General features: G+C 55.0%; 1 protein-coding gene across 1 annotated transcript; it reads right to left on the bottom strand.

Annotated features, from left to right (window-relative positions):
* Nucleotides 1–1,703: 1,703 nt before the first annotated feature.
* On the bottom strand, nt 1,704–10,927 carry EEF2 (eukaryotic translation elongation factor 2). The gene is made up of 15 exons (XM_008584403.1): nt 10,842–10,927; nt 9,663–9,877; nt 8,562–8,743; nt 8,262–8,473; nt 7,684–7,862; nt 7,423–7,528; nt 6,733–6,846; nt 6,311–6,449; nt 5,962–6,157; nt 5,352–5,610; nt 4,798–4,905; nt 3,626–3,979; nt 3,219–3,401; nt 3,004–3,136; nt 1,704–2,403 (listed from the first exon to the last, which is right to left on the bottom strand). Exons 1-15 carry the CDS (start codon nt 10,842–10,844, stop codon nt 2,210–2,212), a joined length of 2,577 nt encoding a protein of 858 aa, XP_008582625.1. The 5' UTR covers nt 10,845–10,927; the 3' UTR covers nt 1,704–2,209.
* Nucleotides 10,928–12,355: the final 1,428 nt, after the last annotated feature.

Below are 12,355 nucleotides of genomic sequence, written 5' to 3' on the forward strand. Positions count from 1 at the left end.
AAAAAAAAAAAAAAAGGAAAAAAAAAAAAAAAAAAGCCTGTCAGATGGGCTCGGGGCTACCCATGGGGTCGTGGGACAATGCAAGTAGACAGTACCCATGCCATGCCTAACACGGCCAGGACCAGGTGAGCACTCAGCAGTCACAGCGCTGTCCCTCTGCTAGAGGACTGGTTGCCCCCAAACTCACAAAGGTCTGCTCTTCGTCTCAGTTTTCTGAGGACAAAAGTCAGGGATTCAAGGGCGGCAAACCATCAACTGCATCTGGGTCAACCTTAGAAATACATCCGAGACGCCAAGGTATTTAGTGTCTCACAGCATTTATTTTTTGGCAGTTGGCTGGTACAGGGATGGAACTCTGGATCTTAGCGTTATCAGCACCGTGCTCCAACCGAGCTAACCAGCCAGCTCATGGCATTTTAAACTGCTTATTTTTCCAGATATTTTTTTTTTGTCCTTTTTGAGACCAGCCGCACTGTGCTCAGCCAGCGAGCGCTGTGAGCGCACCGGTCATCCCTATATAGGATCCGATCCTGCGGCGGGAGCGCTGCTGCACTCCCAGCACCGCACTCTCCCGAGTACGCCACGGGCTCTGCCCCAAAGAGATTTCTTCTGAAAGTACTTGTTTGCCACTAAAAACGTATTAAGATCAACTTCCACATAATTCAAACTTTAAAAAAACGGAACCGACCAAAGTTGCTGTCTGTGCTTTGGCTGCTAGGAAACACAGGGCCTCACAACCCCAACGCAAACACTGAAAGCAAACTGCATGCCGCACTAGGGAAGATGTGAGTAGAGCGTTGGTCAAGTTAACCGACCAAAGTTGCTGTCTGTGCTTTGGCTGCTAGGAAACACAGGGCCTCACAACCCCAATGCAAACACTGAAAGCAAACTGCATGCTGCACTAGGGAAGATGTGAGTAGGGCGTTGGTCAGGTGTGCCGCACTAGGGAAGATGTGAGTAGAGCGTTGGTCAAGTTGTGGCTCCGGGCTGTCAGCAGCCAAGATGGCCACCCTCACCCTCCACCAGAACTCTCAACCAGTACCTCATTGTCCTTGCCTGCCTTCCTGAGGACAAAAATGAGCAAATATAGACACTGGTAACCCATATATGACTTGAACCTCATATATGGTTTGAACGTATAAATCCAGAGAATTCTTCAAAGCCATCTGTAGCTGTGAAGACCAGTTACCAACATGGAACGAGATTAGGGATCCTAGCAGGCCCAAGGTGCCGTTTTCACAAGTGGGCTCTCACTAGCATTCGTCAGGAGTGGGGTGATAGCAATCTCCCCACAGGACAGAATTTGCCAGTAGTCTGCAATTGAGAATTGTGTCTGCTTGCGCTGTCCCACATGGCAACCCCTAGACTTCATGGCACCATCAGAATGTGTTCCAAACAGAAAGTTTTAAAACTCAGTTCCCTGCTGCACTGGTCCTATTTCAGACTCAGAAAGTAGCTACACATGGAGCCAGCAGCTGTCACTCTGGACAGCACAGATGTAGGGCATTCCTACTATTCCCGAAGAGTTCCATTGGGTGATGGCAGGGAAGCAGACAGCAGGCCTGGAAGGAGTCTCTTCATCTCGTAACTAGGGCCCAGGTCCTGCTACTGGAACTTCAAGGCTACACTGAACTTATTCTAGAACAGCACCTACTGCCCAGCAAGGAATCTGCAAAAACGTCGCGTGAATGACGCAGAAGTCAGTCACCACCATACCAAATTTATTATTCCAATGGCACTAGAATAGCTGGAGGTGCTCATGGTGACACCGCAAAGGACTTCCTGCCTTCTAGAAGTGGTCTACCCACTTGTTCCTTCCCCCTCTGGGGGAGAAGCCACTATGGGCCATTTGCCCAAATAAACCTCTTAATGCGCTTAGGTTAAATCTTTTTGGACATTTGAGTTTCCCTCTGAAGAAACGGGAAAAAAAGTTTTCGGTGTCCCATCCGGCCTCCCCCACCAGCCAAATAAATCCCTGCAAAAACGGCATTTCTGCTGCATCTGGAATCTGGAAATAGAAACAGCATCAAGTGTTAACATTGAGCGATGGCACGAAGTGGGCCCCAGAAACCTCTCAGGCGGAGTGCACTGTGGGGACAGTCTTGAGGTGTCGTTTGAGAATGTGAGGAGGTGTTGTTGTGGTCGAAAAGGGTATGGGGGCTGTGCTGAGTCCCATGTGGGGTGGTGGGCTGCTGCCAAGAGGGGCCACCTATAATTTGTCCAGGAAGTTGTCCAGGGCTGGGATGCCCTCCTTCAGGCCCTTGCGCTTGCGAGTCTGGGCCACCAACTGGCTGGGAAAGGTGCTGCTGTCGAAGGGGTCTCCAGACAGGATCTGCCAGTGGCTGAACACGCACTGGGGGAAAGCCTGGCCACCTGTGTTGGACCGCAAGTCAGCGGTGAAACCTGTGGGGACGGGTGCAGGGAGAGAGCTCACTGGGCAGCCCAGGAGACTAGCCCTGTGGGTGGGGCCTGCTGGAGCCCCGGGCTAGCTCCTGGCTGAGTAAATGTCACCCATTCCCCACCCCACCCTGCCACGCAGGTATGTGTGTGCCTAAGAGGATGTCTTGAGTCCACCCTGGTTGGGTCATTCAACCGGGTGCCCTGCACCTCACTGAAGGCTTATTCCAAAGCCGCAGACAGGAGGAGTGACAGCCCCTCCTGGGCTCCTTCTCAACAGAAGCCTGAGCTACATACAGCTCAGTGGCCCTGCTGGCCTTGCTCCTGAGATTTCAATGCATTACATGCCCAAAAGCCTTCTTGCCTTTGCCACAAGAGCCTTCCCCTCGTCCTTCCCAACACCCGTGCAAACCTACTGGGGGTCCACACTGGGCCACCTTCCCAGTGGAAGAGGCAGCAGCTAACCTCCCCACCCCCACTAGGCCCACTGCCCTCAACACGCCTTGCTGGAGCCAGAAGCCACATTCTTGTCCCTCAGGCCGCCCTGACTATAGGCCCGCCAGGCTCTGCAGTGGGATTCAGAAGCCACGTCAGGCCAGCACTCACCAAAGGATTCATTGACAGGCAGATAGGCCTTCACGACAAACATGGGAGTGCCAGCCACCTGCGACTCCTCAAAGACATGTCCCCGCTTCTTGTTCAGGACACCATAGATGCCACCAACCACCTGCTCTGGACACTGGGGAGAGGGAACAAAGAAAGCTGAGAACGCTGCAGGGCAGGACAGCAGCAGGGCCAGAAGCAGGTGGGTGGGCCCTCACCTGAATCTCCACAAGGTAGATGGGCTCCATGAGGCGGGGCTGGGCGGTCAGCATGCTGGCGTAGAGGCAGCGCCGGGCCGTGGGGATGACCTGGCTGCCTCCACGGTGGATGGCGTCTGCATGCAGCGTCACGTCGTGCACGTCAAAACGCACAGCCCGCATGTTCTCCTCACATAAAGCGCCCTGTGGATGACGGACAAAGACTCCATCAGGGCCACAGGCACACCAGCCTCAGCCCAGCAACCCCCAAGGCCTCCCTGGGGTCACACAGCTGCTCACCCCACTCTGCATGTGTCCCCCACTCCACCCCTTCCTCCCACCGGGACCTGATGAGGCCAGACCATGAGCCCCACCTCAGAGCCAGCAAACGTGGGTGGCATCCCCACAGGCATCTGCCTCCCGCTCACCTCCTTGGTGGCCCACTGGAAGCCAGCCACCACACTGTCCTTGATCTCATTGAGGTACTGCACGCCTTTGGTGATGTCAGTTAGGATGTTCGGGCCGGTGCCGTCAGGCCCAAAGCACCAGATCTTGCGGGCCTCAGCCACGTCCCACTCGTACTTCTCGGCCAGGTAGCGGGCCCGCTGCTTGAGCTCCTGGCGGGCGGACACCTCACCCTTGTCGATGTCCTCGGCCAGGCCATCAGGGAAGGGCCGTGCCTTCATGTACAGCCGGTTGTGCCTGTTGGGGGACTTGGACAGGCAGAGCACACTGGACTCCTTACTGACTGTCTCACGGTATGAGACCACCGGGTCAGATTTCTGCAGAAAGAAGAGCCCAAAGGTCACATGCCTGCCTGGAGGGAAGAGATGACCTTCCAGGGAGAGGCATTCATTCTAAAAGTTTCCCCCAAGGAAACTGAGATAACAGTCTGGCAGTGCACATGAAATTCAGAATAACAAATTCCACCTGGCGGTGTATAGCTATACACATTGTGCTCTTGCTCAAGTTCAAGATGAGCAGGCTACACTGGGCTACTCCCTGCAGCATGCCCCATGCTGCCAACAGTACCGAGAAAGACATCAGCTCATGAAATTCTAAGGTGCGTTAGTTTAAAAAAAAACAGTACAGAAAGCAAATCTGGCCTGGCCCCATTTGAGCCTAAACACACTCAGGGTTTGTTTCACAAAAGATTATGAGAAAAACGCCATTAAATGGGCAGCTAAAACGTAAAGGACAGTATTTCTATGAGACAGACAACTGACAAGAATTATGAGGCTTGACCAGGAACAGAGCGTGTGATGAAGCCAAAGATCAGGTGTAAGACGAGTCCTGAGCCAGCCCCCTCCCCCACACGCAGCAGTGTCGCTGTCTTGTTTCACAAAAGATTATGAGAAAAACGCCATTAAATGGGCAGCTAAAACGTAAAGGACAGAATTTCTATGAGACAGACAACTGACAAGAATTATGAGGCTTGACCAGGAACAGAGCGTGTGATGAAGCCAAAGATCAGGTGTAAGACCGAGTCCTGAGCCAGCCCCCTCCCCCACACGCAGCAGTGTCGCTGTGTGTGCTCCTCAGCACATTTGCGCCCTTTGCCTCTGAGGGGATGCTGGTGCCCGCCTGGGCCACTGCTCACCTTGATGGGGATGCAGGCGTGGTCCTCCTCCAAATCCTTGAGGCAGATCTCCAGGTGCAGCTCGCCGGCGCCCGCGATGATGTGCTCTCCTGACTCCTCAATGATGCACTGAAAGGTCCCAGTGTCAGCCCCAGGTGCTCACCCTGGAACTACGCAGGAACTACACATGGGCCCCGGGGTTCAAGCAAAGCAGGCTCCAGCTGGCGGGAGGAGCTGGACTCCCTCAAAGCAAGGCTCTAGGGGAAGATGCTGGGGACTGGGGACTGCAAAAGGCCCAGTAAGCCTTTTTGCTGGTTACTGGCAGCAATGACCTAAAAGTTTCCAAGTCCCCTATGAAAGGGGGCAGGAAATACCATTTAGAGGGGCAGCAGCTCCACCTGGGGAAGTGTGTGGACCCAACACAAACAGATGATTTTCCAAACAGCTGGAAATCCCTACTTTTGTGAGATGTCACCTAGAATCTTTAAGCTGTAGCAACCAATTCAACCACAGGCAAATCCTCCCCCTGCAGGTGGTGTGTGCACCCAGGGGTTCCCCATGCACCCTGTGCCCACCTGCACCATGGGGTCCGATTTGGCCAGCCGCTTCAGCCCCTCCACCAGCTTGGGGAGGTCGGCCGGGTTCTTGGCCTCAACAGCAACCCTGACGACGGGGCTGACGCTGAACTTCATCACCCTCATGTTGTGGGCGTGCTCGAAGGTGGTGATGGTGCCAGTCTTCACCAGGAACTGGTCCACACCCACCAGGCCCACGATGTTCCCACAAGGCACGTCCTCGATGGGCTCCACGTAGCGGCCCATCATCAGGATTGTTCTAGGGAGAAAAGCAAAAGGTGTCAGGAGGCCAGTCCTCTAAGTTCTACGTCTCCATTAGCCTGTGACCGCCAGGGACTGCCATGACATGTCACCTTTGGAGCCACTGCCTGCTCTCTGGGTATGGGACAAAACTGCTACCTGGAGCTCGGGAATATCTGCATTCACCTCTAAGCTGGGGTCTCAGCCTCTTCAGAGAACTTACTCATTTTCCCTTGGTTGTGATGGCAAAATCAAACCAAGGAAGAGCTCAACATACTCTAATGCTTAAAGTAAACTCCTAAGCAAGGAGCCTGAGACCCCAGCCAGAGCAGGGCCAGCCACTGCTGGGTGGGGGAGCCAGGCTGCTCACCTCTGGATTGGCTTCAGGTAGAGATCCTCCTTCTTCCCGGGAGTGTAGTTGGGCCCCATGATCCTGACCTTTAGGCCGGTGGACACCAGCCCTGAAAAGACGCGTCCGAAAGCGTAGAACCGACCTTTGTCGGAAGTTGGCACCATTTTGGAAATGTACATCATAAGGGGGCCTTTGGGGTCACAGCTTTTAATGCCTGAGGAGAGAGAGAACCCCCCCAAATGCAGAAGTGTTATTACCTTGCAGCTGGGCCTTCCAAAGTCCTGCAACCTGAGACCTGGCAAGGAGACATTTCCCAACCACAGAGCCACAGGGTAGCTCTCAAGGCCCGCCCACCAGTGACACGTACCCATGGCAGCCTCGTCGTCTGGGGGCCCCTCGTACAGGAGCTCACAGCGGTACTTCTGGGCCGTCACAGGCGAGGGCAGGTGAATAGTGATCATCTGCAGCAGCGCGTCTCCAGCCGGCAGCCAGCGGCGCATCACAGCCTATGCGATGGGGGCAGGGGGACACTCACGTAAGAGAAATCTGTGGGACCCGAAGTGTAAGTCAACCACTCATCTTTCTTTTCTTGGGAATTCAAGGAAGCCCATACAGTTAGGAGTCTTCCAGGAGGCGGCAGCAGCAGCGCATCAGAGCAGCACAAACACCCACTTGCCCATGTGTCTGAGATAGGTTGGCTGCCAGTGATGCTTCACAGCAGAGAGAAGGACCAACAGCTGTCCCTCCACTTGGGAACCCCAGCCCCCAGGGACCAGGGCCGTCACTCACCTTCAGAAGCGGCTTGCCTTCTTTATCCTTGTCTTCACTATCCAACTTGATTTCCAGTTTTTCAATCAGTTTTGCCGTTTCCTCCTTCTTGAAATTCATGATTGCATCAAACACCTAAGTTCACGGGAAACAAGAATGCACATTTGGGCGCAGCATGAGAAAGCCCGCAGCTGCTTTCTGCTGGAGACCAAGGACAGGCACAGGATAGAGGCGGACACAGGACAGAGACAGACACAGAACGAAGGGGCTGACCCAACTGAGCGATTGCAAGAAGAACCTTGTGGTAGGTTATTCGAAGAACAAAACCAAACCCATCGTGACTTACAGACAAGTGAGCAAGTTTTCACTAACAAGCTCTTGATACCCACCTGTCACCAAAGCCCTGACCTCCACTCCCCCTATCATCCAACCATCTCCACAAAGGGCAGTCTCCCTCTATCCCACTTTGCAGTCCAGGAGTGCTACAGATTTGCTTGACAGGGTGGAGCTTGAGCCTGAGTTGGCAACGGTGCCTCCTCTCAATCTCCTGCCCTGACACCCAGGGAGACGGGCCGCAGGGAGCTGACAGCAGCTGGGCAGGTACTGGCCCTGCAGGAGCCACCAAGGCCCAAGGGATGACGCTCCCATCCTCACTAGCACAGCCCAGGGGATGCACACCTGCATCTGCTCACCCCGCTTCCCACTTCTCACCTTGAAGATGGGGTCCAGAATGAGCTGGCAGAAAGTCCGGGGCAGCTTCTTCCCATCAGGGCTGGTGGCCGACTTGGTGAATTTGCCATTGGCTGGATCAAAGTACCTGGCGGAGGGAAAAGGCCAGGCCCAACCAGGTTAAGGGGACCCTGTGGAACCACGCTTGGGCACGGGGACCCCATAAGGCATTGAGTGGGCCTGCAGCTGGTGCTGCGACCCCCCTGCTCCTCCCACCCGCAGCTGGTGTGTCACAGGACTCACCTGTCACCCCACAGCTTCTTCATCATGTCCTCCACTTTCTTGGCCCGCTCAGCAGGCCCCAGCTGGCCCTCACCCTTGGCGGCAAACTTGGCCACATACATCTCTGCAAACTGCTTCAGAGTGAAGGCCCACCCGTGGAGACCGGACCCGAAGCCGACAGTGCCCAAGACGGGGTCAATCTGGGAGAGAGTGCGTGCATGTGAGCAGCTGTGAGGGGGAGGGGCCTGCAGGCAGCATCTGCCTGTCCTGAGTCCCTGGGCGTCACAGGCCTCAGACGCTGGATTTCTTCAACAGACATCAGGTCAAAGTGAAGAAATTTTAGTCATCATGTGCCCAGAGTCCAACCCTGTCTGCTACCCCTCCACCATTAGGGCAGAGGACACTGGGCCCTGAACCTGTGGTCAGCAGACAGACTACCCATAGGTCATGGGCTAGGTCAAGTCAGTTTTGGAAACATTCCAACCCACCATAACATTTCTGGCAAAAACATACTTTCAAATCCCTCATGAGCCCCCTCAGTCCTGTAAGCTAAAGCCACATTCCCCGAGGATGGCCCCACAGAGGGCAGCAGGGCATACCATGATGTTGCCCATGGGGCCGCTCTCGCCCTCGCCGTAGGTGGAGATGATGACGTTGACGTTCTCCACGATGCGCTGGAAGGTCTGGTACAGCTCCTCGGGGTCCAACTGCAGCTCGAGCAGGGCGCGGTCCATCTTGTTCATCATCAGCACAGGCTTGATGCGCTCGGCGATGGCCTGCCGCAGCACCGTCTCCGTCTGCACACACACGCCTGGGGGTGGCGGGGCACAGGGTGTCACATCACTTGGAAACAGGATGGCCCCAGCTTTAGGGACTGCCACGGGGGGCCTGCTACTTACCTGACACGCAGTCCACCACCACCAAGGCGCCATCAGTGACGCGGAGGGCAGCCGTCACCTCTGAGGAGAAGTCCACGTGCCCCGGGGAGTCGATGAGGTTGATGAGGAAGCCGGAACCGTCCTTGCTCTGCTTGATGAAGTTCAAGTCGTTCTCCGAGAGTTCGTAGAACAGGGAGATGGCGCTGAGGAGAGACGGGCAGGTCAGGTGACCCACCTGGCTCTGCTGACATGAGACCACTGGCCTCACAGCACAGGTGCATGCCTGAGGCAGCAAGGCTGTGATGCAGCAGAAAGCCAGGGTAACGCCTGGAGTTCACCCCACCCTGTCCCCGCCTCTCCCCTCCCCACTCGAGAGCCACCCTTGCCCTTGCCTCTGCCAGGGCTGAGCGTCCCCAGGAACAGATCTCCTGCCACCAACCCCACATTCAGCTCCCCAGAGCCCTCCTAACCAGACCCCTCCCTGGCCCCTCAAAGCGTCATCATACCTAACTCACAGTAGCAACATAAGACTGCAAAATCACAAGACTCCCCTCCCCACCCCCCTTCACCTCCCTCCGCCCCCAGCGCCAGTAGAAATGAACCCAGGAGAACATCCTGAGCTACCAATGAACACCTAATGGCACTCCGCTTTAATGTCCACCTTTAGAGCCTCATCCCAATGGCATTTGGGGCCAGGAAATCATCATGGGGGATCACCCTGTGTGATGCAGGACGTTTAGTAGCATCCCTAGATTTCAGCAACAACTCCTCCCTGGTGACAATCAAAATGTCTCCAGGCATTGCCAAGGGTGGGGGGACAGTCCCCTGAGTTAAGCCCCCTTTCTCGAGACTCCATCAGCTTCCAATACCCACCCACTCCTGTGCTTCTCCTAATGTCTCACTAGACACACTTCATTTTCCCTCACAGTTCAAGAAACCAGCCCCATGATTCACAGAAAAGTCTCCAGATTCACACAAAAAAAGCCCCAGAATTCACTGGAAGGTTTCAGGGGGACAGTGATGGCTCCTGCAGTCTGTCGTCCCCCACCCCCTGGACCTAAGGACTTCCGCCGCCAGGCCAGCACCTCCTGCCCAGAGCAGAGGGTGGGGCAGGACGCTCACGTTGACTTGATGGTGATGCAGCGCTCCTGTTCGTCTTTCCGGGTGTCAGTGAAGCGGGTCTCCCCGGCCCGGGCGGAGGCGATGATGCCAGCCTTGCACACCAGGGAGTCTGTCAGCGTGGACTTGCCGTGGTCCACGTGGGCGATGACAGACATGTTGCGGATGTTGGCCTTCTTGTCCATGATGGCCCGGATCTGGTCTACGGTGAAGTTCACCTGGGCGAGAAGGTGAGGCTCAGGGGGGGGCTGGGCATTCCTGGAACCCGGCTTGGCACAGTCGGTCGATCAGAACTCAGGCGCATGAGTGGGAGGGGGCTGGTCCTGATGTGTCCCCCAACGACCACCTCCTCTCACTAGTCTCCTCAAATCTCCATAGAACCGCTGATTCCAGCTGTCATTCAGACTTGACGACCCAGTAAGAGGGCTGGAGAGTAAGACTCCAAGAATGACAACAGATTTCCTTGAAACCACATACAATGCTAAGGGACAGCAGGGATCCAATAAGCGAGAACTGAGAAACCCTTTGTGTTGCCACTGGGCCACCCTGGCTTCCCCTAACCTTTAAAACCCAAGGTCACCCCTCAGCCACCCATCCCATTAAATTCCTAAACGTGCCACTAAGGGGGAACCTCGGGCAGCCCTAACAGGCACCAGCCTACACCCTCGTAGCTCAGAAAGCAGCTTCCCGTAGCTAGGAGGCACAGAGAGGGCAAGAACCTAAGCCAAGATTGCACAGCACCAGGAGACGTTTCGAAAAGAGCTTTGGAGGTCCTTCTTTTCCCACTTCCCACACACCCCCGGCCCCGGTAAAAAAATGGAGTTCAAACTCACGGCCCGCGGGTTACATAAGGCGCCGCGACGTCTCCCCGCTGCCACCGCGGTGCCCGCCATCACGGCGCCTGCCACATCATCATACCCAACCCCCATCCCCGCCACCGCCCGAGCTCCCGCCGGGCCCGGGCTCCCGCGAGGCGGCGGCGACCCCCGGAAGCGGAGAAGCGCCTCGGCGAACAGCGCGGCGCGCAGACATGGCGGCGGCCGCTTCCCCAGACCCCGGGGCCACCGGCCCCGCCATGTCTTCTCCCCGTCCAGGCGGCTCCCGGCGCCCCAGGCTCGGCAGTACCGGCCCCGCGGAGGCCCCGTCGCAGTCCCGGGGCTCCAGACGGACAGAGCTGCTCACCATGGTGGCGGATGGCGGTGGATTCTCCTATACAGATCCGAGAAAGACTAGTCGCAGCAACAATGGCGGCGACGACGGCGGAAGAGAACGCTGACGTCAATACCTGGCCTTTTATAGGCCGACGCCGGTTGGGCGGGTCATATGACCGCGCTGCGGGGGCGTGGCGAAGAGACGCTGCGCGCAGGCGCACGGACGCGCTTCTCGTGTTAACCCATTAGGCGCCGGCGCGGCCGCTTGAGGGACATAGTCAGCTTTCCCGGGGCGGCGGTCTGCTCCAAGCCGATCCCAATTTGTTCGGGGGCACCAAGCGAAGAGCGCCGTTTTAGCTGAGAATAATCATCATAACACCATATTACCTTGCAAAATGGCAAGCAATTGTATTAAAAACACATTCCAAGGTGGATAGGGTCTGTGGCTTATACCAATATCAGTTTTCTCATTTTGCTATTGTTATGTGAGATGACACCACTGGGGGAAGCTGAGGGCAAGGATACTTGGGACCTCTCCCCGTACTGTTTTTGCAACCCCTTGTCTGTAATTATTCCAAAATAAAAAGCTTTTTAAAAGCAGATAATAATAACTCGTTTGTCCTGCAAATACATGTTGAGCGTTTACTATGGACTGTGCACGGTTACACGTGTTATGTGTATAGCAATCTACAAAACACCTTACTAGCTTCACTAGCTACTTGGATTTCTCTGTGCCTCAGTTTCCTCCTCTTTGTATTGGTAATCAGTACTATCTCACTCTTTTTGGAAGAGAAAAATGAACTAAATCCACATAAAGGGATTAGCACCGGGCCTGAAACCTAGTGCTCAATACACGTTAGGTATTTTCATCAGTTGTCATCGCTATTAATAAAACGTTGATTTATTTCAGCGACTGGTTTGCGGTGTCAGGCACCGGGCTAAGCGTTTTACTTAAGCAGTCTCATTTTCTATTTCATTTTCTCTCCAGGGGGAGGCGCAGGAAGACAGTTTAGCTTTTGTGTCCTAATCTGACCCCAAGAAGCAGTTGTATTTCAGATCTTTGGCTGGAGGGAATGAACTGGCATCCACATTGAATGTCTTTATTCTTTATAGAGAGCCCATCTCCATGCTTGGCACATAGTAGGCGCTCAGTATGTATTTCTTGTATAACGAATGCTGTTCTCAGTAGTGCAAACGAACCTTCTTCGATCAATCTTTCCCTAGAAAGGACAGGGACTGCAGTGCCTTTTCTGGGCTGGGAGAGGAGGAGGTGTGTGTCTGCAAAAAGCAATGCAAATTCGAGTCTGGATTCTAAAATAAACCTGTGCACCCGGCCCCCCCGCAGATGCCGTGAGCTCTTTGCTTTATAAACTGCTGTCATAACCCTGCTTTCATTTAATCAACCACTGTTACTTCTATCATCATTTAACCCAGGGGGAAACTGAGGCAGGTAGATGTTCAATGAAAATCTATTATTGGAGGCTCCGAGCGGCAGAGGCCGTGGTAGGCTGCAGAGGTCGGCACGGCGGGGGGGGGGGGGGGGGG

The sequence above is a fragment of the Galeopterus variegatus genome, unplaced genomic scaffold (genome assembly GCF_000696425.1).
Source record: "Galeopterus variegatus unplaced genomic scaffold, G_variegatus-3.0.2 Scaffold3258, whole genome shotgun sequence".
Classification (NCBI taxonomy): Eukaryota; Metazoa; Chordata; class Mammalia; order Dermoptera; family Cynocephalidae; genus Galeopterus; species Galeopterus variegatus.

What these genes read in the sequence shown, in the direction of transcription:
- EEF2 (XM_008584403.1), bottom strand. An exon ending in TTCTGGACCCCATCTTCAAG is followed by an intron (nt 6,847 to 7,422) that starts GTGAGAAGTGGG and finishes CCGTGAACTTAG; the next exon opens with GTGTTTGATGCAATCATGAA. An exon ending in TCCAGTGGGCCACCAAGGAG is followed by an intron (nt 3,402 to 3,625) that starts GTGAGCGGGAGG and finishes CGTCATCCACAG; the next exon opens with GGCGCTTTATGTGAGGAGAA.